The 27,833-nt window shown below is 43.7% G+C and overlaps 1 protein-coding gene across 4 annotated transcripts; it reads right to left on the bottom strand.

Annotated features, from left to right (window-relative positions):
* Positions 1-1,574: 1,574 nt before the first annotated feature.
* LOC118359734 (targeting protein for Xklp2-like) lies at positions 1,575-11,799 on the bottom strand. 4 transcript variants are annotated; one of them, XM_035738392.2, is made up of 17 exons: positions 11,634-11,799; positions 11,191-11,314; positions 10,383-10,526; positions 10,152-10,284; positions 8,132-8,218; positions 7,967-8,008; positions 7,579-7,692; positions 7,171-7,280; positions 6,150-6,295; positions 5,815-5,983; positions 5,546-5,684; positions 4,999-5,218; positions 4,488-4,754; positions 4,024-4,170; positions 3,709-3,820; positions 3,064-3,251; positions 1,575-2,398 (listed from the first exon to the last, which is right to left on the bottom strand). In XM_035738392.2, exons 2-17 carry the CDS (start codon positions 11,291-11,293, stop codon positions 2,288-2,290), a joined length of 2,232 nt encoding a protein of 743 aa, XP_035594285.1. In that variant the 5' UTR covers positions 11,294-11,314; positions 11,634-11,799; the 3' UTR covers positions 1,575-2,287. The 4 variants fall into 4 exon arrangements, with proteins under 4 accessions (XP_035594285.1, XP_035594287.1, XP_035594286.1 ...); XM_035738394.2 differs by having other exon boundaries at positions 3,064-3,230; XM_035738393.2 differs by having other exon boundaries at positions 10,383-10,523; positions 11,634-11,798.
* Positions 11,800-27,833: the final 16,034 nt, after the last annotated feature.

Here is a 27,833-nt window from a genome sequence, read left to right as displayed (position 1 = left end):
AGCAAATGGTTCCATTCAGAGGAACATTTTTATATCTGTAGTGTAAGTGATTGTCATTGTATTATGTATTGCTGTAATATTGATTTATGTGATTGTTTTCTATGACACTGATACTAATTACTGATAGTAATCTCTTTTGTCAAAAGGTCACTCTCCTTTCCAGCGGTATATGCCCAGCAAGCCAGCAAAGAATGGCATCAAGATATGGGTGGCCTGTGACGCGCAATCCAGGTACACTTGGAAGATGCATGTCTACACAGGGAAGCCGACCAGTGGAGGCCCAGAGCAGAACCAGGGGATGCAGGTTGTGCTTGATGTGACAGATGGACTGAGGGGGCACAATGTCACTTGTGACAATTTCTTCACCTCTTATGAACTCAGCCAGCAGCTCCTTAAGATTTTTTGTATCTTATTCTCGTTTATACAGCTTGTGGGTGGGGGCAATGGTTAAAATAACAGAAGACTAGTATTTTGTAGTTGAATTCCTCATTGTACAGTATATATCACTATGTTGGCAACAAAGTTCAAGACTGTTGTTTCCCTTCAATAAAATGCTTTCAAAACAACTACTTTCTTAGGCTATACAAGTGCTATCTCTTGCAAAAAAATGTTTACACCTATGCAGTACCTTTAGCAATAATAATAATCCTCTACTTTAAAGAAAACAATGACAGGTGTGTTGTAATAAACGAGTGATTAAACCCAGATATTCAAAGTTTGATGACAGGTTGTTTCTTCATACGATTAGATTTGGGGTTTAAAATTCAACTAATCCGCTTTGAGGGGTTTAGTGAAAGGTCATTTTTGACCCCGAGGACAAGGAGTGTATACAGAATGTTTAGACTATACAAGGGTTAATTGACGCACCATAAAAGGACATACCAGCTGTGCCCGCCTGGCCACGTCCGTCGACTCATCCAGCTGTAACGCTTATAATTCACTGGCTTGTACGCAAAGCAGTAATTGTTTCAAAACATCTCCTGCCATGTCACTGAAGTGTCATGAAACAGTGTTTGATGAAGACAGTCTATAGTTTTGGGCATCCAAGAATTGCCACAACACAATTCCACAGACATCTCATAAGAATGAAATTGGCATACTGACTGCAGGAATGGCCACTAGACCCGCTGCCAATTTAATGATAATTTCTCTACAAGTCGGTCATTAAGGTGGCTGTATGTCCAACCGGCCTCAACTGCAGAGCACGTCTATGGCGTCATGCGTGCGAGCGGTTTGCTGATGTCATCCCATGGTGGAGGTGGGGTTATGGTATGGGCAGGAATAAGTGGACACAATTGCATTAGTGATGGAACAGTCAACGAACAAAAATACTGTGACAAGATCCCGACACCCATTTATTTTAAAGCACTGTATATCTGACCAGATGCATATCTATATTCCCAGTCATGTGAAACCATAGATTAGGACCTTGTGAATACATTTCATTTGACTGATTTTCTCATGAACTGTAACTCATTAAAAAACTATGACATTGCTCTTTAAAATCTGGTTTAGTATGCAGATTTACTTCTAAAGATGGTAAAGGATGTCAATTCTGGTGTATGAACTAAATCTTTACATTAAAAGTAAACTTTATTATACATAATTGAAATTGGACAGTAAATCAGAACAAACAAGTACAGGCCATGTACAATTAAGATGGGAATGAGAAAATGGGATTAGAAGTAGTTACTTCGCTATACAATACATTTGTGAATTGTCCCATAATAGCGTTACACTTTGCCTAGTAGAAAGGGGTCAGAAGCACATTTTCAAAACTTGCACTTGACAATACATTACTTCCAAATTGAGCACAAAAGTATCTTATGTTCAGTTGCAGGCGGTTCTCCAAAAGCAAGCGAATATTCAGAAAGATTACAACACATGCGTTTCACATCACGTGAGAAATGCCTTGTGTAGAACTACGTGGCCACGTCACATAGAAATGTGTCGTTCCATCTGAGGTTAGGAACTGCATGCCTAGTAGCTAAAATGGCAAAGGAAATCCTCACTAAGGGCAAAACGTAGGATTTCACCAGCTCTTGAGATTATTATTTTTGGTTAAAAACCACCTGCAACTGAAAACGTGTCAAATGTACTTTTCTGAATCAAGGCTGATGAAAGTATAGACAAGAACAGGTTGAGAAAAATGGATTCAGACCCTTTCGTCAAGGTAAAACACTAGTGGACAAATTCACAACCGCAGTTAATGTACAGCTACAAACTAATTAAGAAGGCAGACAAAACGGAGCACAGAGATATATACACAAAATCTTTCCCTCAGCCATTACATGCGGAAACGGTCAGAAAAGTTGGGGGACTGGGGCACAGTGAGTGTGACGTCGCTCTTCTTCAGCTCCAGCAGTTTGTAGCGTCTGATGGGCTGGGCTTTGTGGACCTGAGGGACAGAGAGGGGACATTAAGACGCACTTCAAATCACACGCACCCGTTTACGTCAAGGTCCAAGCAGGGCGTCTGTTCCAACAAGTCAAACATTAACACCCAATTCAACTATATCAAAGGGCAATTAATTAGTTGTATCAGGTGTGTTGGTGCTGGAGCAGACACCAGAGACGTATGAATTAGGGTAAACATTTAGTAACAGACAACCGTTTCATGAAGAGGTTCAGGTAGTCCCTCCTAGATTATACCCTAGCTTGTGCCAAGGAATAATACCCCAGGAGTGTGTGCTGGAACAAAAGCCAGCACCCCAGGTAGAGAAAAAGATTAATTTCAATAGCTCTGGTTTATAAATAGTCTATGGACACCAAGTGTTACCACGCTGCAACAATTGTTTCCTCCTGTTTGGATTCCCATTAGCCATTTTACTGTAAATTGGACTAGTAACCGGAAGGTTGCAAGATCAAATCCCCGAGCTGACAAGGGACAAAAATCTGTTGTCCTGCCCCTGAACAGGCAGTTAACCCATTCTTCCTAGGCCATCATTGAAAATAAGACTTTGTTTTTACCAGACTTGCCTAGTTAAATAAGTGTAAAATAAAAGTTATTGTAAGTGCATAACCAACTTTTTTTTGGGGGCTGGTCTAAGGTTTTCGTAGTTACCTGCTCTTGGCGTAGCCTGGCCATTTTCTCCTTCTCGCACTCCTCCAGCTCCATCCGCTGCACCTCCTCCAGGCGGGCCCTCAACGCCTCCTTTTCGCTCACCGCCCGCTCAAACTCCAGCCGCTCCTTGGCACGGCGCTCTGTGGATAGCTGGAAGACCTCTGGAACTACGGAATTATTAATTTCTTCTAAAAGAGTGCCAAGGAAAAGGGGTTGGAATAGAAAGAGGGTGGGGGTGAAAAGGGTTTGGGTGGTGAGGTGTTCTCAAAGGTGGGAGAAAAATTGGAAAGGAAAAGGTGGGAAGCAAAAAGAAAAGGGTTAGGGGTGCAGAAGCCAAGCTCAGTGTTTCCCAAACAAAGCCCATGTAAGGGAGTAGGCAACCCTGATCCAGCAATTAGAGACTTAAGAAAAACAAGACAGTTATTCGTAGTGGTGGAAGAAATATGCTCCAGTTCAACTGATACATGGGTAATGATCCAACAGAACTGCTCAGGGTGACAAATTGTTGGAATCCCTTAAATAAAAATGGTGGCAACATTTCAGGGGTTGAATAAAGAAGTCTAACAGGTTCAGGACCAGGGTTGTCCATGGCCACCATAGTGCAGAAAGCAGAGGTGCGCAGCAGGCAGTGGTGGTCATACGTACCCAGGACTGAGCGGTTCTCTTTCTTGGGCATGAACGGCTCTTTGTGAATTGCAGTGTTTGGTCGAGCTTTGAAGGTGGCTGCCTCTGCCTGGTGCTTCTGTTCCTCCTTCATCTGAGAACAAAACAGAGGAAATACTGTATGGGGGCAGGGAATAGGATTTTGTACTATTTGTTGTAAACATGCATGAAGACTGACATACTCGGTGCCAGAATCAAACCATTAGTTATTCCTTGCACTGTATACGGTCAAAGTATGAAAGCAACAGCATGACATTTCAAACAGAAGGTCATGAATTCAATAAAGGGTCGTCTTACCATCTGCTCCCAGCGGTCATTCTTGGCGGCTCCCCGCTCGTCGAGGAGCAGCTTGAAGGGCTCAGGCTTGGTGGGCTCAACCACCTTTCTCTCTGGCAGGACCACTGCATGGAAGTCTGGCAGTGGCTGGGCCTTGAACGTTGGTGCCTGAGGGGTTAAGAACATTAAATAATTAACGGACAACCATTTAGGCTATATTGTCAGACCAACACCTAGTTAGGACAACATTTCCTAGCTCTACGACTTGCAGCAAAAGGCTATGATTCTTTATCCCAAACAAATGATTTTGAAGTCTTACAAAGAGCTCAAAAATAAAGACCTCTCACCGCCATCTAATGACAGGCAACTGCATCTGTAATGCCATTAGTGGCATCATTCATCAGGTCTACCCATATTGATAGAATGTAAGGCAAATGATACGAGAGGAGAAATCTGAACAATTTTAAGGCAGTTAGTGGGGCTACCTCTTCATGCCTCAGCTCCTCCAGCCTCTTCTCTTTCAGCACCCGCCTCTCACGCTCCCGCTCTTCAAAAGAGAAGGGGCACACCTCCACCTGGGTCTTGTCCTGGAGCTTAGGCAGAAAGGGCAGGCCAAAGTGGGGCACGGCATGGGCCTTGAGCGGGGCTGGGGGTTTCACCTCCTCCACTTTTCTGTCCATGCACTTCCTCTTCAGGGCCCATGCAGGAGACTCTGGAACAGTGGGACACTGCACCTTCTTTTCCGGGACACCCTGTGACCCAAAAGGTGTGGGTAGACCATTAATAACGGAGCCATCACATCTTAAATACAGTCAGTGTTCCACCAGTACCAGAACGTTTTAAATAGATAGTATGGAACGCCTCATACTACTAGCCTGGGTGCCATTCTTCGGTTCTCCTTTGCTTAAATAGCAGACATGAAACAAACTGTACAACCAATCCAGTGTAAAAAGTAATGACAATCCAGTTAAAACATGTTGGTCATGTAGCACTCACCACCACCTCCTCTAGGATCCTGACAGGCAGCGGGCGGGAGTGGAAGGTGTGCTGCTCCTCAGGCTCATCTGGCTTCTTGCTGGCTTGCCGCTCCGCAAGTCTTTTGTCCATGTGCATATGGAATACCTCTGGGTGCGTGGACTCCTTCACAGTAGGCTTCTTGGGGTTCAGTGCCCCCTCCAGGATCTTCCTGTTCAGCCCCAGGGCCTTGAACTTAAACCTGGAATATACAGGACAGGGGTGGATTAATGTATTAAATGACAGTGTTCTGAACATTGCAAATAGCAATAGAATAAGTAGAGACAATTCCCTGGTCAAACAATCATATTGGTTCTACACAATGTATTACTATCTGAAAGTTCTGTCCTCCTGAACAGGCCTCAAGCTGAAGGTTGTTGGACTATGGATGAGCTGGAGCACCAGTAAACATTTTGGCTTTGTTCAAGTCTCATTGGGAGTACACACAGGTAAAAGTAACCCAACAGACTAATAACTACTATGCAGAGGGTACAAGGATAGTGTGAATAAGCCTTAAGTGTGGATTCACTGTTGGAGTTTCTGGAGCTCCTCAGCCTCCAGTTGAGCGCTGCTCTTGATCGCCGTGGGACGGCTCCTCTGTCGGGTCATCAGCTGAGGGGTGTGAGGGTGGGTGATCTTAAGCTGCTCACTCTTCACAGGCGACGGGCCTGAAGAAGATAATAGATTGTAATTTGTTGCCACCCCCCCTCCAACATCACACTTCTCATGAATCCCAGCCATGCTATGTGAAAGCCACTCATCTGTAATGTACAACAATGCCAAAGCTACCATACGCACCCCTCTCTTGGCTCTGTCGACTACGAAGGTGGTAGCGGGTCGGAGTCCGTTTCTGGAAAAGCTCGATCTGTTGGGCCATGGGCATGAAGGGGACAGGGTCCTCCACCTTCTTGCTGCCAGTGGACAGGTTGAAGGGCTTGGGGACAGTGGCACCCTTTGGCGCCTTCGTCTGAGAAGGAAATAATTCAGGAGATGAATTAAAATAAACAAATAATCCAAAATATGTCTGGTGAATTAACAACCCAGGTAAGTGGAAAATTACATATTTGCTTGTGTGAACCATCCTTTTAACAGCCATATCAGAGATGTGGCCAAACAGAAGGCAAGCTACTTACGGGGGAGGACGGGTGCTTGCGGAGCTGAGCAGTGAAGTCCACCTCCCTGTGGGTTGATGCAGTGCCCGCCTTGACACGTCCATCTGTGCTGAAGTTGAACTCTTTGGGTACGGTGGTGGCCAGAGCCAGCTTCTTAGGGAGCTGACCTGAATGATAAGATGAAATCCCTCTTAATAACAACTTTTGGGATAGGGGGCAGCATTTTCACTTTTGGATAAATAGCGTGCCCAAATTCAACTTCCTGCTACTCATCCCCAGAATATAAACATACGCATGTTATTAGTTTGGATAGAAAACACCCAGAAGTTTCTAAAACTGTTTGAATCATGTCTGAGTATAACAGAACTTATGTAGCAGGCATAACCCAGAGGACAAACCATTCAGATTATTTTTTTTAAGTTACTGTCTATTCAATGAGTTTATTGGGGAACCAGATTTCTAAGGGTATGTGTTTGCAGTTCCTACCAAAAGTAGTTTGAAATGTTTTGGCAAAGTTTACAGGTAACTTTTGCAATGTTTTGTAGTGACATTGCGCAAATTGGAAGCTGTGTTTTTCTGGATCAAACCCGCCACATAAAATGGAAATTTTTGATAAATTGCGACGGAATTAATCGAACAAAAGGACCATTTGTGGTGTTTATGGGACATATTGGAATGCCAACAAAAGAAGCTCTGCAAAGGTAAAGCATGATTTATATTTTATTTATGCGTTGTGTCGCACCTGCAGGGTTGAAATAGGCTACTCTTTGTTTACTGTTGTGCCATCAGATAATCGCATTTCATGCTTTCGCTGAAAAGCCTTTTTGAAATCTGACATGTTGGCTGGATTGACAACAAGTAGCTTTAATTTGGTGTCTTACAAGTGTGATTTAATGAAAGTTAGATTTTTTATAGTCTTATTTGGCACTCTGCATTTTCCCTGGCTACTGGCCAAGTGTGACGCAAGCATCCCGCCTATCCCAGAGAGGTTAAGTCAGGAAGACTTGCAACGCTACACTCGTAGTAAGAAAGGGTTACTTACTGCCTGCCAAGGCTGCCCTGTAGCTGGCCATGTTCCTCTTCCGCTTGTCAGCCACCTCCTTCTGAAGAGTCTTGATGGTCACCATCTCCTGCTGCTCAGAGCTCTTATGCCTGGGTGAACACACAATGTAGGGATATTAACCTTCAAAGGCAGTATTCTACAATCCTGGTCCTAGAGAACTACTGGTTGTGGAGGCTTTTGTCCTAGCCATATGTGCAAACACTTGGTTAGTTGCACAAGGTGTTAATGCTAGGGCTATAACACTGTTGGATGTGCCCAAGGAAATGTAAACTCAAATTCCTTAACGTAGCCATGGACGAAAGGACTGACAGGCTTGTCGGGCACCAATGTCAGGTCATGGTGCCTCCTTGGCTAATTGCTGAATCCATTAGAGATAGAATGCCTTACTGTGTGGTGTTTGCAGCAGCTGCAGCGGGCCGGGCCTGGTTGGCTGCTCTGGGGTTGAGTCGCACACTAGAACGGACACCACCACCACTGCGTCTGGGGGGTAGTAATAAGCTCCTGGGAAACAGACAAACCAAGACAGTCGGGTTACTTTTCTCCACAAGACAATTGGTCAAGGTTAATTATTAAACAGTCCTTACACCAAAAGCGTATTCCATGCAAAGGGGACAAAACTGCATGTGAAAAAACAATACATTGGCACAGTCACTATTGACCAACAGACAATGTTTGTTTATAATTCCAATCCCAAAAATGAAGAGTTTCGACCATGCCGAAACAGCCCCCCCTAAACATTTTCACCATGGTGGAAAGGGGGAAGCCAGTTGTTTACCTTCGACGTGGGCGAAAGGTTCTTACAGCAGTTGGGTTTGAGCTGTAAACAGTTAAGACTGATGACTACCATTATTACATCCAGGGCTAGATTTAATAATCCTAGGCACAAAGTTGCTCATGATAACAATAGACAGGTGGTAGGATAGTGCAAATGTTTACAGACCTTTTCAGCTTCTTAACAGGTGGTGCGGCTTCAGGGGCCATGTGCTGTCCTTCCTCATTGCTGGCTGCATCTTTGCGTTTTAACACCCTTCAGTGAAGAAACAGGATTGCCACTTGGAAGCATACAGTTGGTTGGTCTAATGCTGACAAGTTAGTGAGGGAAAAATTATTTGATCCCCTGCTGATTTTGTACGTCTGCCCACGGACAAAGAAATGATCAGGCTATAATTTTAATGGTAGGTTTATTTGAACAGTGAGAGAATAACAAATCCAGAAAAACACCTGTCAAAAATGTTATAAATTGATTTGCATTTTAATGAGGGAAATAAGTATTTGACCCCCTCTCAATCAGAAAGATTTCTGGCTCCCAGGTGTCTTTTATATAGGTAACAAACTGAGATTAGGAGCACACTCTTAAAGAGAGTGCTCCTAATCTCAGTTTGTTACCTGCATAAAATAAAACTGTCCACAGAAGCAATCAAGATTCCAAACTCTCCACCATGGCCAAGACCAAAGAGCTCTCCAAGGATGTCAGGGACAAGATTGTAGACCTACACACGGCTGAAATGGGCTACAAGACCATCGCTAAGCAGTTTGGTGAGAAGGTGACAACAGTTGGTGAGATTATTCACAAATGGAAGAAACACAAAAGAACTGTCAATCTCCCTCGGCCTGGGGCTCCATGCAAGATCTCACCTCATGGAGCTGCAATGATCATGAGAATGGTGAGGAATCAGCCCAGAACTACATGGGAGGATCTTGACAATGATCTCAAGGCAGCTGGGACCAGTTACCAAGAACACAATTGGTAACACTACGCTGTGAAGGACTGAAATCCTGCAGCCCCCGCAAGGTCCCCCTGCTCAAGAAAGCACATACACATTCCCAATGAACATCTGAATGATTCAGAGGACAACTGGGTGAGAGTGTTGCCGTCAGATGAGACCAAAATGGAGCTCTTTGGCATCAACTCAACTCGCCGTGTTTGGAGGAGTCGGAATGATGCCTGTGGCCCCAAGAACACCATCAAATATGCAAACATTGTGCTTTGGGGATGTTTCTGCTAAGGGGACAGGACAACTTCACCGCATCAAAGGGACGATGGACGGGGCCATGTACCGTCAAATCTTGGGTGAGAACCTCATTCCCTTAGCAAGGGCATTGAAAATGGGTCGTGGATGGGTATTCCAGCATGACAATGACCCAAAACATACAGCCAAGGCAACAAAGGAGTGGCTCAAGAAGAAGCACATTAAGGTCCTGGAGTGGCCTAGCCAGTCTCCAGACCATAATGCCATAGAAAATCTGTGGAGGGTCTGCAAAGAGGAGTGGGACAAAATACCTCCTGAGATGTGAAAACCTGGTGGCCAACTACAAGAAACCTGGTGGCCAACTACAAGAAACCTGGTGGCCAACTACAAGAAACCTGGTGGCCAACTACAAGAAACCTGGTGGCCAACTACAAGAAACCTGGTGGCCAACTACAAGAAACCTGGTGGCCAACTACAAGAAACCTCTGATTTCCAACAAGGGTTTTGCCACCAAGTACTAAGTCATGTTTTGCAGAGGGGTCAAATATTTCCCTCATTAAAATGCAAATCAGTCTATAACATTTGACATGCGTTTCCTGGAATTTTTTTTGTTATTATGTCTCACTGTTCAAATAAACCTACCATTAAAATTATTTGTCAGTGGGCAAATGTACAAAATCAGCAGGGGATCAAATACTCCCCCCCCCCCACTGTCGGTCAAAGACAACTAGAACTTAATTTATTCCTGGACTGGTCTACAGCTAAACAGGCAGAAACTCGTTTCGGAACAGAGACAATACATTAGAGTAAACCTTTTTATCCTTGTGATCTTTCCTTTTAACTTTTGCAATAAACAAAATATTCTGAATTTCCATAAATGTAGCAGGACAAAAGCTACAATAAATGATCTATGGGTTTGTGAAAACTCAATGTGGAGCCTCACAGAACTCTCAAACAAGATGTTAGCTAAGTGTTCTAGAAACAAAATACCTGTGTGTTCGGGCAGGCGGTCCCTTTGGTGGGGCAGCTACCGGTGCTGGCCTATTTCCCCAGGATGTGACAATGTTGGAATACGTGCTCTGAGCACCTGCTGTGGCGGGTACTGAGGACGTGCTTGGGGCTTCTATTGTGGAAACATGAGTAATTAGCACATTACACAATAGTCAGGCAACTTGTGAATGTATCTGGCCTAGATAGATCACAACTGTCTGAAGTACCAACCCGAGTCTGAGTTCTCTTTCACCCTGGGAGAGACAATCGCCCTGGGCAAGTGTGCTTTGGGGGTCGCACCAAATGGTATGTTGTTTCTGTTTGGGGTGGCAAGACGGCCAAACAGTCTCTCATCCTGACCATCACATTGGTCTGCTGAGCATAAAATGATTCAGGAACACATTGTGGATATTCAAGAATTTGGCAAGTTTGCCACGTCAAAAGCATGTAGTCGGCCCCCATTGGAGCATGCTGACAAACATTGAAATACATGCATTCATCCCAGGAAGCACCATTCTTACTAGCCTGGAGGCCTGAAGTTGAATTGCATTCAGTCAGCTAAAGTTCTCAGGACCGCTACAAGCCAGTATATTGGATAAAATGGTTAACTTAATTGACTGAACCCATGCAGTTGGTCCTTCTGCAGGTAGGATTGTGAGACCATATTTCCACCAGAAAGTGTAATTACATAAACGTTTCAAAGCCTGGTAGGTCATTAAGACTGGGATCACCTGAAGCATGTGCAGGAGCTCTACACCCATGAGTGAGTCTCCTGCATGCATTTTAATCTTGTGCTCATTGTCTCATTTCTACCTGAAAAAGGACCAAACACACGCAAAACAGGTCAAATTCAAATATACTTTTATTCAACTTTGACTTGAAGTCGTTAGAAGAAACGTTCCTGAGCAACTGAGCCAAACGATCACTTGTGCACTCACATTTTTAATTTCATTGAATTCTACTTGAGGCCCACGTAGAATTAAGTGATATTCAAAATATTGTTCACAAGCACGCAAGCATAGGTTGCTAACCATCTTACCAAACCAAATATCTGCGTTGTCCTCCGTATCCAATGCTTGGAAATCAATGACATGTGACGGTGCATCGAATTCGTAGTGACTAGCCGATTCACTCTGCGCCATCTCAGCACCTATTGTCTCCACCTAAACAAGCAGATTAGATGCATGTTGCGAGTTGTTCAAATGGGGCTATCAAAGTTAGTTAGCTTAGGTTATTCATTCAAACACATTTAACTGAGTAGCGACAAAATACAAGTTATTACAGTAAACACGCGAGAGCTATATAAAATCCAAATTAATACCATAAATTGTGTATTGAAGTTAGCTATGAAAAGTAATGTTAGTTAGCATTAGTCTACCAGGTAACGTTAGCTAGCTATTGTAAGTTCACTGTTGTTTAAATTATGTGGGTAAATTAGATACAAAAGAGATGTCCATTCAAATACAAAATACTATAACGTACCTCTTAAACACAACCAACGCGTAATGGAAAACGAGTGAGCAGTCAGCTGAACTGCACCGTCGCGAGCGCAAAATAACAAATGAGGTTTGGCGTAACCGTTTAAAGTTTCTCGCCATTTGAACCAGCCAATCAACAACCTCGTCCAGATCAATCGGTTTTCCATTGGCTCCCGGTTGTCTACGTCACACTCAAGTTATATTTCCTGTCACGTGAGGAGTTTCTGTAACTTTTGTATTTATTTAACAAGGCAAGTTAGTTAAGAACAAATTCTTATTTTCAAAGACGGCTTAGGAACAGTGGGTTAGCTGCCTTGTTCAGGGGCAGAACGACAGATTTGTACCTTGTCAGCTCGGAGATTCGATCCTTCAAACTTTCGGTTACTTGTCCAACGCTTTAACCACTAGGCTACCTGCCGCCCCAAAACTTTAAAACAATCCATCTCTGGCCGTATTGTTTAGTTTTTTTCTCTACCCACATTCTATCCTTTTTCATTTAGTTATATTTTGCTCATTTAGGAGGAATAACCTCTACATCTGATTTTTAAATATTGTAATCACAAATGTAAGCACAAATATTGTAATCAGATTACAGATACTTTTGAAATAGTAGATTACTTATTGGATTACTTTAAAATTCAGAAAGGATGTTTGTAAAAAAGAAGAAAAACATTGACACCTTTCTGTTTTGTCAATGACATTCAATTCAGCATTCAGCATTTTTTTTGTCACTTGCCTTCACACAATAACCCATAACGTCAAAGTGGAATTCGGTTTTTAGATTTTTTAAAACTAATTAATTAAAGATTCACTATGAAGAAATCTCTCCGCCATTTCCTGATTGCTAAAATTCAAATAGTTTGCCTAATTTCAGTGTATGTGACAAAACAAGCAAGTATAGTGTGGAGAATTGCTGTCTAAACCTCTGTGAAATATCTTTTCATTACCAAAAACAATTGTATTTTCAAACTGTTTGAAGCTAGTGTACAAAACCCGTAAGTAAAAGATGCCAAAATGAAACTTAAAACCGGCAAGTATAGAAATTGTGTGCATAGAACAAATCGACCATTCCTTAGACTTACTTTCAATGAGAATGACATATCTATAAAACAAATTTCTATGTAAATTTGATCAGATCTCCCAAAAAGTTACATATTGGAGGTTTAAAAATTAGTATTCAACCTCTTCGTTATGGCAAGCCTAATTAAGTTCCGGAGTAAAAATGTGATTAACAAGTCACATAATAAGTTGCGTGGACCTAGCACGCCCCCAATTCTCATCGACGGAGCTTCAGTGGAGCAGGTTGAGAGCTTCAAGTTCCTTGGTGTCCACATCACCAACAAACTAACATGGTCCAAGCACACCAAGACAGTCGTGAAGCGGGCACAACAAAACCTATTCCCCCTCAGGAGACTGAAAAGATTTGGCATATGTCCTCAGATCCTCAAAAGGTTCTACTGCTGCACCATCGAGAGCATCCTGACTGATTGCATCACTGCCTGGTATGGAACCTGCTCGGCCTCCGACCGCAAGGCACTACAGAGGGTAGTGCGAACTGACCAGTACATCACCGGGGCCAAGCTTCCTGCCATCCAAGACCTCCATACCAGGAGGTGTCAGAGGAAGGCCCTAAAAATGGTCAAAGTCTCCAGCTACCCTAGTCACAGCCTGTTCCCTCTGCTACCCCACGGCAAGCGGTACCGGAGCGCCGAGTCTAGGTCCAAGAGGCTTCTAAACAGCCTCTACCCCCAAACCATAAAACTCCTGAACATCTAGTCAAATGGCTACCCAGACTAATTGCATTGCCCCCCCCTATCCACACCACTGCCACTCTCCTGACTAGAACATTTTTAAAAATCATATTACTCCAGTGCTAGCCTCCCTACACTGGCTTCCTGTTAAGGCCAGGGCGGATTTCAAGGTTTTACTGCTAACCTACAAACCATTGCATGGGCTTGCTCCTACCTATCTTTCCGATTTGGTCCTGCCGTACATACCTACACATATGCTACGGTCACAAGATGCAGGCCTCCTAATTGTCCCTAGAATTTCTAAGCAAACAGCTGGAGGAAGGGCTTTCTCCTATAGAGCTCAATTTTGATGGAATGGTCTGCCTACCCATGTGAGAGACGCAGACTCGGTCTCAACCTTTAAGTCTTTACTGAAGACTCATCTCTTTAGTAGGTCATATGATTGAGTGTAGTCTGGCCCAGGAGTGTGAAGGTGAACGGAAAGGCTCTGGAGCAACGAACTGCCCTTGCTGTCTCTGCCTGGCCGGTTCCCCTCTCTCCACTGGGATTCTCTGCCTCTAACCGTATTACAGGGGCTGAGTCACTGGCTTACTGGTGCTCTTCCATGCCGTCCCTAGGAGTGGTGCGTCACTTGAGTGGGTTGAGTCACTGACGTGACCTTCCTGTCTGGGTTCCTGTCTAAGTATGCTCTCTCTTATTCTCTCTTTCTCTCTCTCGGAGGACCTGAGCCCGAGGACCATGCCTCAGGACTACCTGGCATGATGACTCCTTGCTGTCCCCAGTCCACCTGGCCGTGCTGCTGCTCCAATTTCAACTGTTCTGCCTGCGGCTATGGAACCCTGACCTGTTCACCGGACGTGCTACCTGTCCCAGACCTGCTGTTTTCAACTCTCTAGAGACAGCAGGAGCGGTAGGGATACTCTAAATGATCGGCTATGAAAAGCCAACTGACATTTACTCCTGAGGTGCTGACTTGTTGCACCCTCGACAACTACTGTGATTGTTATTATTTGACCATGCTGGTCATTTATGAACATTTGAACATCTTGGCCATGTTCGGTTATAATCTCCAACCGGCACAGCCAGAAGAGGACTGGCCACCCCTCATAGCCTGCTTCCTCTCTAGGTTTCTTCCTAGGTTCTGGCCATTCTAGGGAGTTTTTCCTAGCCACCATGCTTCTACACCTGCATTGCTTGCTGTTTGGGGTTTCAGGTGGGTTTCTGTACAGCACTTTGAAATATCAGCTGATGAAAGAAGGGCTATATAAATATATTTGATTTGATTTGATTTCAAGTTCTGAACCGCACGTTCTGCTAATCCATTTGAAGATGGGTGAAAAGGGGATGATGACGTTACATGCTGAATTCCATTTTGCTTCATGAAACTTGTGTGCTTGTGAAACAAGTAGCATTGTCGCTAACCAACATTTGAGGCAATCCCATGACACTGAAGCTTTATCTCAACTTCTCAATCATAGCGTGTGATGGTGATGTGCTCATGGGGTAACATTCATCCACTTTGAATGAGAATTGATCAGCACAAGGAATATTTTTCCTAGGAAGGATCCAGCGTAGTCCACATGTAGTCATGTCCATGGGTTTCCTGGCCATTTCCATGGATGTAATGGCACGGTGGGGGGTGACTTCCTGTTACTCTGACAATCTGTACACAGGCTGACCTCATTTTCCACATCCTTGTCCATCTTTGGTCACCTTGCTTGGCCTTTCATTCTCGATGTACCTGGATGCGACCGGAGCAACAACTACAGTAGCATACTCCGCCCTTGTGGTGGGATAACTACTCTTGAACCCCATAGTACGTACACACCCATCTCGAACACTCAAGGCCAAGAGGCGAGCGTAGTAAGGCATTATCTCAGGCTCTGTCACTGTAGGCATTCCTTTCAGGATAAATTAATGCACTTGTGATAGCGATTTTCTTGCTAATTTTCTCCTTCCTGAGCGATGATTTCTGGAACGGGCAGTCTACTCAGAGCATTAGCGTTCCCATGGTATCTACCTGGCTTGTAGATTATTCTGTACTCGTAGGCCCTGAGCCACACAGCCCAACGATGAACTCTTGGAGATACTATTTGTGGTACTGGCTTTTGTTCATGGAACATAGAACTCAAAGGCTTATGGTCAGTCACAATAGTGAATGTAAAGCTCCATTCTCCATCTGGTGTGATAGAACCACCCCCACACCATAGATGAGGCGTCACACGATAAGATGAGGTCTGTCTGCTGAGTTGTGCCCCAGTATGTGATGTACTGGGCCGTCGGAGGCCGAGCAGTTGCCATACCAGTCAGTGATGCAAACAGTCAGGATGCTCTTGATGGTGCAGTTGTAGAACTTTTTTAGGATCTTAGGACTCTTGACAAATCTTTTCTTTCTCCTGAGGGGGAATAGGCTTTGTCGTGCCCTCTTCACAACTGTCTTGATGTGTTTGGACCATGAAAGTTGTTGGTGATGTAGTCCACAATCATCTCCTTTGTCTTGATCATATTGAGGGAGAGGTTGTTATCCTGGCACCACACAGCCAGGTCTCTGACCTTCTCCCTATAGGCTGTCTCATCGTTGTCTGTGATCAGGCCTACCACTGTTGTGTCGTTGGCAAAAGTAATGATGGTGTTGGAGTCGTGCTTGGCCATGCAGTCATGAGTGAACAGGGAGTGCAGGATGGGACTGAGCACTTACCCCGTGTTGAGGATCAGTGTGGTAGATGTGTTGTTACCTACCCTTACCACCTGGGGGCGGCCCGTCAGGAAGTCTAGGATCCAGTTGCAGAGGGAGGAGTTTAGTCCCAGGGTCCTTAGCTTAGTGATGAGCTTTGAGGGCACTATTTTTATTTCACCTTTATTTAACCAGGTAGGCAAGTTGAGAACAAGTTCTCATTTACAATTGCCACCTGGCCAAGATAAAGCAAAGCAGTTCGACAGATACAACGACACAGAGTTACACATGGAGTAAAACAAACATACAGTCAATAATACAGTATAAACAAGTCTATATACAATGTGAGCAAATTAGGTGAGAAGGGAGGTAAAGGCAAAAAGGCCATGGTGGCAAAGTAAATACAATATAGCAAGTAAAACACTGGAATGGTAGTTTTGCAATGGAAGAATGTGCAAAGTAGAAATAAAAATAATGGGGTGCAAAGGAGCAAAATAAATAAATTAATTAAATACAGTTGGGAAAGAGGTAGTTGTTTGGGCTAAATTATAGGTGGGCTATGTACAGGTGCAGTAATCTGTAAGATGCTCTGACAGTTGGTGCTTAAAGCTAGTGAGGGAGATAAGTGTTTCCAGTTTCAGAGATTTTTGTAGTTCGTTCCAGTCATTGGCAGCAGAGAACTGGAAGGAGAGGCGGCCAAAGAAATAATTGGTTTTGGGGGTGACTAGAGAGATATACCTGCTGGAGCGTGTGCTACAGGTGGGAGATGCTATGGTGACCAGCGAGCTAAGATAAGGGGGGACTTTACCTAGCAGGGTCTTGTAGATGACATGGAGCCAGTGGGTTTGGCGACGAGTATGAAGCGAGGGCCAGCCAACGAGAGCGTACAGGTCGCAGTGGTGGGTAGTATATGGGGCTTTGGTGACAAAACGGATTGCACTGTGATAGACTGCATCCAATTTGTTGAGTAGGGTATTGGAGGCTATTTTGTAAATGACATCGCCAAAGTCGAGGATTGGTAGGATGGTCAGTTTTACAAGGGTATGTTTGGCAGCATGAGTGAAGGATGCTTTGTTGCGAAATAGGAAGCCAATTCTAGATTTAACTTTGGATTGGAGATGTTTGATATGGGTCTGGAAGGAGAGTTTACAGTCTAACCAGACACCTAAGTATTTGTAGTTGTCCACGTATTCTAAGTCAGAGCCGTCCAGAGTAGTGATGTTGGACAGGCGGGTAGGTGCAGGTAGCGATCGGTTGAAGAGCATGCATTTAGTTTTACTTGTATTTAAGAGCAATTGGAGGCCACGGAAAGAGAGTTGTATGGCATTGAAGCTTGCCTGGAGGGTTGTTTACACAGTGTCCAAAGAAGGGCCGGAAGTATACAGAATGGTGTCGTCTGCGTAGAGGTGGATCAGGGACTCACCAGCAGCAAGAGCGACCTCATTGATGTATACAGAGAAGAGAGTCGGTCCAAGAATTGAACCCTGTGGCACCCCCATAGAGACTGCCAGAGGTCCGGACAGCAGACCCTCCGATTTGACACACTGAACTCTATCAGAGAAGTAGTTGGTGAACCAGGCGAGGCAATCATTTGAGAAACCAAGGCTGTCGAGTCTGCCGATGAGGATGTGGTGGTTGACAGAGTCGAAAGCCTTGGCCAGATCAATGAACACGGCTGCACAGTAATGTTTCTTATCGATGGCGGTTAAGATATCGTTTAGGACCTTGAGCGTGGCTGAGGTGCACCCATGACCAGCTCTGAAACCAGATTGCATAGCAGAGAAGGTATGGTGAGATTCGAAATGGTCGGTAATCTGTTTGTTGACTTGGCTTTCAAGACCTTAGAAAGGCATGGTAGGATAGATATAGGTCTGTAGCAGTTTGGGTCAAGAGTGTCCCCCTTTGAAGAGGGGGTGACCGCAGCTGCTTTCCAATCTTTGGGAATCTCAGACAACACGAAAGAGAGGTTGAACAGGCTAGTAATAGGGGTGGCAACAATTTCGGCAGATAATTTTAGAAAGAAAGGGTCCAGATTGTCTAGCCCGGCTGATTTGTAGGGGTCCAGATTTTTCAGCTCTTTCAGAACATCAGCTGAATGGATTTGGGAGAAGGAGAAATGGGGAAGGCTTGGGCGAGTTGCTGTTGGGGGTGCAGTGCTGTTGACCGGGGTAGGAGTAGCCAGGTGGAAAGCATGTAGTCAATGAATAGCATTCTCACGTAGGTGTTCCTTTTGTCTAGGTGGGAAAGGGCGGTGTGGAGTGCAATAGAGATTGCATCATCTGTGGATCTGTTGGGGCGTTATGCAAATTGGAGTGCGTCTAGAGTTTCTGGGATAATGATGTTGATGTGAGTCATGACCAGCCTTTCAAAGCACTTCCTGGCTATAGACGTGAGTGCTATCGGTCGGTAGTCATTTAGACAGGTTACCTTAGTGTTCTTGAGCACAGGGACTATGGTGGTCTGCTTGAAACATGTTGGTATTGCAGACTCAGTCAGGGACAGGTTGAAAATGTCAGTGAAGACACCTGTAATCTGTCTGGCCCTGCGGCCTTGTGAATGTTTACCAGTTTCAAGGCCGTACTCACATTGGCTATGGAGAGGTGATCACACAGTCGTCCTGAGCATCTGATGCTCTCATGCATGCTTCAGTGTTGCTTGCCTCGAAGCGAGCATAGAAGTAATTTAGCTCGTTTTGATAGGCTCATGTCACTGTGCAGCTCGCGGCTGTGCTTCCCTTTGTTGTCTGTAATAGTTTGCAAGCCCTGCCATATCCGATGAGCATCGGAGGACAGATGATTTTTACGCACTACGCTCTTCTTGATCTTGTGTGGCCTACTACTTGGCGGCTGAGCCCTTGTTGCTCCTAGACGTTTCCACGTCACAATAACAGCACTTACAGTTGACCGGGGCAGCTCGAGCAGGGCAGAAATGTGATGAACTGTTTTGTTGGAAGGTGGAAATAGCCGAATCCACTAATTTGAAGGGGTGCCCACATACTTTTGTAGAGTATATTAGTATCAATGTAGTGTATATTAGTATCTTAGGATACTTCTTAGATCGATGACTTCGGACACGTAAGTACCTTTTAGTATTTAATTGTAACTTAAAAATAACATTACATGAATGCACCTGGCGTAAGCTACCTGAGGCTTCTCTTGAGCACAGTTATATGGCAGACATTTTAAGGGCTAGATATAGCGGAAAGCAAATTCCATATTGCGGTGATACTGCGATCTATTTATAAACATAATACTTAAAATAAGTATACCAGGTCACTACAAGTTGGATCGTCCTTAATCTATGCTTAGCGTTCTTAGGAAACTATGCAGTATTTTTTTTCATGTATTATTTCTTACACTGCTACCCCAGGAAATCTTAAGTCTTTTTACATACAGCCGGGAGGAACTATTGGATATAAGAGCAATGTCAATTTACCAAAATTATGACCAGGAATATGACTTTCCCGAAGCAGATCCTCTGTTCGGTCCACCACCGAGGACAATGGATTGGATCCCAGCAGGCGACCCAAAACAAAGGCGCCGCAGAAGGGGCAGACAGAGCGGTTTTCTGGTCAGGCTCCATAGACGGGCACATCGCCCACCGCTCCCGACTATACTACTCGCCAATGTCCAGTCTCTTGACAACAAGGAAGGCAAAATCCGAACATGGGTTGCCTTTCAGAGATTGTAACATTCTCTGTTTCACGGAAACATGGCTCACTTGGGATACGTTATCAGAGTCGGTACAGCCACCTGGTTTCTTCACTGATCGCGCCGACAGAAACAAACATCTCTCTGGTAAGAAGAAGGGCAGGGGTGTATACCTTATGATTAACAAGTCGTGGTGTGATCATAACAACATACAGGAACTTAAGTCCTTTTGTTCACCTGACCTAGAATTTCTTACAAACAAATGCAGACCGCATTATCTACCAAGAGAATTTTCTTCGATTATAATCACAGTCGTGTATATCCCCCCTCGACAGAAACTAAAACAGGATACACCCATGCTCAGGTCTGTTCAATGCTGGTCAGACCAATCTGATTCCACGCGTCAAGATTGCTTCGATCACCTGGACTGGGATATGTTCCGGATAGCGTCGAACAACAACATTGATGTATACACTGATTCAGTGAGCAAGTTTAGTAGCAAGTGCATCGATGATCTTGTACCCACCGCGACCATTAAAACCTTCCCAAACCAGAAACCGTGGATTGATGGCAGCATTCGGGCAAAACTGAAAGCTCGAACCACTGCTTTTAATCAGGGCAAGGTGACCGGAAACATGACTGAATACAAACAGTGTAGCTATTCCCTCCGCAAGGCTAAGCATCAGTATAGAGTAGAGGTCAACCGATTATGATTTTTCAACGCAGATACCGATTATCGGAGGACCAAAAAAGCTGATACCGATTATTCGGCCGATTTTGATTTATTTTGTAATTATTTGTAATAATGACAATTACAACAATACTGAATGAACACTTATTTTAACTTAATATAATACATCAATAAAATCAATTCAGCCTCAAGTAAATAATGAAACATGTTCAATTTGGTTTAAATAATGTAAAAACAAAAAGTGTTGGAGAAGAAAGTAAAAGTGCAATATGTGCTATGTAAGAAAGGTAACATTTCAGTTCCTTGCTCAGAACATGAGAACATATGAAAGCTGGTGGTTCCTTTTAACTTGAGTCTTCAATATTCCCAGGTAAGAAGTTTTAGGTTGTAGTTATTATAGGAATTATAGGACTATGTCCCTCTATACCATTTGTATTTCATTAACCTTTGACTATTGGATGTTTTTATAGGCACTTTAGTATTGCCAGTGTAACAGTATAGCTTCCGTCCCTCTCCTCGCTCCTCCCTGGGCTCGAACCAGCAACACAACAACAGCCACCATCGAAGCAGCGTTACCCATGCAGAGCAAGGGGAACAACCACAGGCTCAGAGCGAGTGACGTGTGAAACCTATTAGCGCACGCTAACTAGCCAGCCATTTCACTTCGGTTACACCAGCCTCATCTCGGGAGTTGATAGGCTTGAAGTCATAAACAGCGCAATGCTTGACGCACAACGAAGAGCTGCTGGCAAAATGCACGAAAGTGCTGTTTGAATGAATGTTTACGTGCCTGCTTCTGCCTACCACCGCTCAGTCAGATACTTAGATACTTGTATGGTCAGTCAGATTATATGCAACGCAGGACACGCTAGATAATATCTAGTAATACCATTAACCATGTGTAGTTAACTAGTGATTATGATTGATATTTTTTTTATAAGATAAGTTTAATGCTAGCTAGCAACTTACCTTGGCTTACTGCATTTGCATAACAGGCAGTCAGTCTCCTTGTGGAGTGCAACGAGAGAGAGGCAGGTCGTTATTGCATTGGACTAGTTAACTGTAAGGTTGCAAGATTGAATCCCCCGAGCTGACAAGGTGAAAATCTGTCATTCTGCCCCTGTACAAGGCAGTTAACCCACCGTTCCTAGGCCATCATTGAAAATAAGATTGTGTTCTTAACTGACTTGCCTAGTTAAATAAAGGTATAAAACATTTTAAAAAATTGGCAAATTGTCACCCAAAAATACAGATTTCCGATTGTTATGAAAACTTGAAATCGACCCTAATTAATTAAGCGGGACCAGCTGGCTGGTGTGTTTACGGACATATTCAATCAATCCCTATCCCAGTCTGCTGTTCCCACATGCTTCAAGAGGGCCACCATTGTTCCTGTTCCCAAGAAAGCTAAGGTAACTGAGCTAAACGACTATCGTAGCACTCACTTCCGTCATCATGAAGTGCTTTGAGAGACTAGTCAAAGATCATATCACCTCCACCCTACCTGACACCCTAGACCCACTCCAATAGGTCCACAGATGACGCAATCACAATCCCACTGCCCTAACCCATCTGGACAAGAGGAATACCTATGTAAGAATGCTGTTCATTGACTACAGCTCAGCATTTAACACCATAGTACCCTCCAAACTCGTCATTAAGCTCGAGACCCTGGGTCTCGACCCCGCACTGTGCAAGTGGGTCCTGGACTTTCTGACGGGACGCCCCCAGGTGGTACCCATGACTGAGTGGCCATACACGCCTCCAACTCAATCATCAAGTTTGCAAACGACACTACAGTAGTAGGCTTGATTACCAACAAAGACGAGACGGCCTACAGGGAGGAGGTGACGGCCCTCGGAGTGTGGTGTCAGGAAAATAACCTCACACTCAACGTCCACAAAACAAAGGAGATGATCGTGGACTTTACGTTCCTCGGCATACACATCATGGACAAACTGAAATGGTCCACCCACACAGACAGCGTGGGGAAGAAGGCGCAACAGCGCCTCTTCAACCTCAGGAGGCTGAAGGAATTCGGCTTGTCACAAAAAACACTCACAAACCTTTACAGATGCACAATCGAGAGCATCCTGTCGGGCTGTATCACCGCCTGGTATGACAACTGCACCACCCATAACCGTAAGGCTCTCCAGAGGGTAGTGAGGTCTGCACAACGCATCACCTGGGGCAAACTACCTGCCTTCCAGAACACCTACACCAGAAGGCAGGGTCAGTACAGGTGCATCAAAGCTGGGACCGAGAGACTGAAAAGCAGCATCTATCTCAAGGCCATCAGACTGTTACAGTTTTTTCCAACTGCTTACACATGTTTTCAAAACTGTCTCGTTTTCTTCAAAACTCTACACACAATTCCCAAAACTGCACACACAAAATGTAAAATGCCTCACATCTCCTTCAAAATGTACCACTGCATTCAAAATACCATAAACACATGTTCATAATGAAGCATTTGCATTAAATGGCAAACCGGTCAAACTGCTTTCATAATAGTACATTTTTGGATATATCATGTAAACACTGTTGTTCTAAATCTAATGCTCTTTGGTATTTCATAGGCCTATATCTACATTTCAATACAATGTTCTACAGTGAAAGTCATCTACTGAGAGGGGTAACAAGTACACTGTAAACACCAATGCAATGTAGAAACAAAATATATTTATTAGGCCAAACATTACTGCTGTATACTGTAGCATACAACAAAACCATAAACATATGTAAACCAAAAGTATATTCTTTATAATACAGTAAAGAACACAATTGTTTGTGTGGGGTCCCGGGGGGGTAGTCTAGGAATTGGTATGGGGGGGGGGCAGTTACCAGTGCTAAGTTATGCTTCATCTCTTCTCCGGCCTGGGTCTGGCCACAATACTTCTTCCACATAACAAGATACGTTTTCTCTTGCCAAACATGGAGGGAAGTATCTCCTAGCATGGCGTATCCAACCTTGGACAGAGGCAACCTCTATGTCCCCACATGCGTCCTCCATTGCCTGGAGAAGCGGCATCCGGGCATAGGGTTGACGATCATACACTTTCCAGCACCAGGCTGAGAAGAATTCCTCTATGGGATTTAGAAAAGGTGAATATGGGGGTAGGTACAAAACTACAAATTGTGGATGGGTGGCAAACCAGTTTTGGACCAGAACAGCCCGGTGAAAACTAACATTGTCCCATAAAACGACAAATCTAGCAGGCTCCTGATCTGGATCAGGGACAAGCATTGTGTAAATTGCATCCAGAAAAGTGAGCATATGGCCGGTGTTGTACGGACCCAGTGTGACATTATAATGGAGGACCCCGTTTTGAGTGATGGCAGCACACATAGTTATATTATCCCCACGCTGTCCAGGGACATTGCTAATTGTCCTCTGTCCTATTACATTATTTCAGCGGCGCCTGGTTTTGATGAGGTTGAAGCCAACCTCATCCACATAAATTAATTTACATTTACATGGGCATCCAGCTCCAATACTCTCTGTAACAGACAAAAGGATATACAGATGAGTAAATATGGTATGTCTGAAGTACTGTTGCATACGTACCTCTACAAATTTATGTTGCATATTCTTGACTCTGTCAGAGTTTCTGTCAAATGGCACCTTGTAAAGTTGTTTCATCGTCACTCGGTGCCGTTGGAGGATGCGTTGTATGGTCGACAGGCTTACAGCATTGATGTTGTTAAATATGGTGTCATTATTCAAGATATGCTCTCTTATCTCTCGAATACTAATTGCATTGTTGGCCAAAACCATATTTATAATTACAGTTTCTTGTACATCTATAAACAAGCGTCCTCGTCCTCGATGATGTCTTTGCCTTTCCACTCTGTACAGAATTCAAACACAGTATGTGTTCAGCATAGGAACTGTAAACAATGTACAAAAAAATGTAGTACAGCATGATAACCAACCTCATTCATTCAATGCAGTGCAGTAAATGGATGGCTTAGAGTTACAAATGTTTATGCAATACTATGCAGTCATACATATTTTACAGTACATTACTGTAATGCTAAAATAGTCATTATATAGTTGCATACCTGTTCTCATTTCTGAAGGTTCGAATTATGGACGCCACTGTAAATCGACTCAAGTTGGGCTGGACTCTCAGTCCAGCCTCTCTCATGGTCAAACTGTGGTTGATCACATGATCAACAAGTGTTGCCCTAATCTCATCATAGATGGCTTTCCTTCCTTCTCTTCTTTGCCTTCGTCATCTTCTTCCTCTTCCTCCTACTCCTCTTGCTCTCTGTCCATTATTCAAAACAGGTAATCTGACCTTTGGCCTATACTACAGTAAAGCAGTGAATGGTAAGTGATCAGTTAAGCTGTTAGTGTTTGCACATGTGAGGAGTGTGTGACCTGGTGAATAATTGTAGCATTTTGATTGGTTGGGTTTGGAAAAAGGAAAGCAAGTCACTTCCTGTTAGATATGTGTTTTAGGTAAAGAATTGTGTGTAGTGTTTTGAAAAAAGTGTTTTATGCAATTGACAACTAAGTCAAAGGCTGAGAAATAGCTTATGGTTTTGGATATTTGATGTGTAGTTTTGCACTTTGAGTGAGAGGTTTCAAAAATCGTGTGACATGAAAAGATTGTGTGTAAGCAGTTGGAAAAAACTGTAAAGAGCCATCACTAACATTGAGTGGCTGCTGCCAACATACTGACTCAAATCTCTAGCCACTTTAATTATTACAAATTTGATGTAATAAACATATCACTAGTCACTTTAAACAATGCCACTTTATATAATGTTTACATACCCTATATTACTCCTCATATGTATATACTGTATCTTGCCTATGCTGTTCGGCCATCGCTCATCCATATATTTATATGTACTGTGGCAGACCAGGGGGTTGGGTCAAAACGTTTACACAGATCAGACACGGACAGAGTAAGATTAGCTCAGTTTCAAAGGTGTTTATTAAAAATAATAGTTCATGAGACCCTCTCCGGGATACCGTCTTCTGGGTCTTGCTGTTTCCTGTGAACTCACTCCTGTTACCTCTGTAACCATCCCCAACTATACGGGAGTCCTTCTTCCCCCAGTCTCCTCCTGTGTGCTGCCCTTCTGGCAGCTTTATGGGACTTGTACAGCTGGTGAGCAATCAACCCTTGATTTACTCACCAACTCCCAATCAGCCCCAAATAGTCCTGCCCGCAGAGCCCGTCGAGACCTGGCACGTCCAGCAGATGGAGCCATCGCCTCGTGATGTATACTCCGTCTGTCACCAGGCCTCGACGAGTCTCCCCCTGGTGGCTGACCTGCTGTATGGCACAGTATATATTCTTATTAATTCCTTTACACTTGTGTGTAAAAGGTAGTTGTTGTGAAATTGTTAGATTACTTGTTAGATATTACCGCATGGTCGAAACTAGAAGCACAAGCATTTCTCTACACTCGCATTAACATCTGCTAACCATGTGTGTAACCAATACAATTTGATAAAAATATGTCAAAATTGTACAGCAAAAATACAGTTTTATATGATATTATTTGGATAACTTTCAACTCTGTTTAAATGTGTTGAACAGAAAAGACACAACCATGAACATGGTTCCCTGGGTGCAGCTTGTTTTTATTGAGCCAAATATCCAGCTATACAATACCTCATAAAAAGGGGAAAAACTGAATATAGCAGTCTTGGCACATTTTTATGTAAAAAACAGAAAGCTAAAAATCTAAACCCCCAACCACTAGACACAACACATAGATTGTATCTTTATTATACAGTAAATTTGTACAGCTCACTAATAAATGATTTGTTTTATAAATGATATATGTCCCCACTCTATAATTGACAAGTTAGAGCTTACATGGGATTTTCTTTTGTTCTGGTTATACAACTACAATTATTTAAATGTTATGTTATTTACAGGAAGTGTTCAATACTAAAGAAAAGTCAATTGCCTAGTAACTGGTGGCGTGTGTACAGAAACACACAAGAGAAAGAGGGACACAATTACATGCATGCATGGACACACACAGCTTGAAACAAGTAGGGAAATTATGATACATTGTATTGATCAAAGACTAAGATAAAATCAGTAAATTCCTAAATGTTTTGCCTCAGATGATTGAAAGACTACAGTAGCTATACTTCTGAAAATCAGAGGACACACTACAAATCTCCATTTGTCATCACAAAGAAGTCACCCTCTAAAATACATAGGTTCAAGTGGAGTGTATGTAACATTTACTAGTAAAAGTATATATTCACATTTGCTGATATCATTGTCCTTCTTACGAATGTTGATACTTAGTCTATGGTGTATAGATGAGAAAATACCGTAATAAAAGGTTTTATTGCTCAATATTTCATTTGTTAAGGTTACCCTGTGAACACCCCATTGTATTATTATAAACTCAGCAAAAACATTTTTTTTTTCAGTACCCTGTCTTTCAAAGATAATTCGTAAAATCTTGTAAAGGGTTTAAACACTGTTCCCATGCTTGTTCAATGAACCATAAACAATTAATGAACATGCACCTGTGGAACGGTCATTAAGACACTAACAGCTTACAGACGGTAGGCAATTAAGGTCAGTTATGAAAGCTTAGGACACTAAAGAGGCCTTTCTACTGACTCTGAAAAACACCAAAAGAAAGATGCCCAGGGTCCCTGCTCATCTGCGTGAATGTGGTTAGGCATGCTGCAAGGAGGCATGAGGACTGCAGATGAGGCCAGGGCAATAAATGTCCATACTGTGAGATGCCTAAGACAGCGCTACAGGGAGACAAGATGGACAGCTAGTCGTCCTCGCAGTGGCAGACGTCGTGTAACAAAGCCTGCACAGGATCTGTACATCCGAACATCAGACCTACGGGACAAATACAGGATGGCAACAACTGTCCGAGTTACACCAGGAACGCACAATCCCTTCATCAGTGCTCAGACTGTCCGCAATAGGCTGAGAGAGGCTGGACTGAGGGTTTGTAGGCCTGTTGTAAGGCAGGTCCTCACCAGACATCACCGGCAACAACGTCGCCTATGGGCACAAACCAACCGTCGCTGGACCCGACAGGACTGGCAAAAAGTTATCTTCACTGACGTGTCGCGGTTTTGTCTCACCAGGGGCGACGGTCGGATTTGCATTTATTGTCAAAGGAATGAGCGCTACACAGAGGCCTGTACTATGGAGAGGGATTGATTTGGAGGTGGACGGTCCGTCATGGTCTGGGGCGGTGTGTCCCAGCATCATCGGACTGAGCTTGTTATCATTGCAGGCAATCTCAACGCTGTGCATTACAGGGAAGACCTCCTCCCTCATGTGGTACTCTTCCTGCAGGCTCATCCTGACATGGCCCTCCAGCATGACAATGTCACCAGCCATACTGCTGGTTCTGTGCGTGATTTTCTGCAAGACCGGAATATCAGTGTTCTGCCATGGCCAGCGAAGAGCACCGATCT

Source organism: Oncorhynchus keta, chromosome 27 (genome assembly GCF_023373465.1).
Source record: "Oncorhynchus keta strain PuntledgeMale-10-30-2019 chromosome 27, Oket_V2, whole genome shotgun sequence".
Lineage (NCBI taxonomy): Eukaryota > Metazoa > Chordata > Actinopteri > Salmoniformes > Salmonidae > Oncorhynchus > Oncorhynchus keta.
Note: the sequence above shows the minus strand (reverse complement) of the source record. Positions and strands in the feature narration are given on the sequence as shown.

Coding starts and splice junctions, on each gene's coding strand:
- LOC118359734 (XM_035738392.2), bottom strand. CDS start 11,293: ATGGCGCAGAGTGAATCGGCTAGTCACTACGAATTCGATGCACCGTCA. Junction 5,984..6,149: donor GCAAGCACCCGTCCTCCCCC/GTAAGTAGCTTG, acceptor TTTCCTTCTCAG/ACGAAGGCGCCAAAGGGTGC. Junction 4,171..4,487: donor AGGAGCTGAGGCATGAAGAG/GTAGCCCCACTA, acceptor TTAACCCCTCAG/GCACCAACGTTCAAGGCCCA.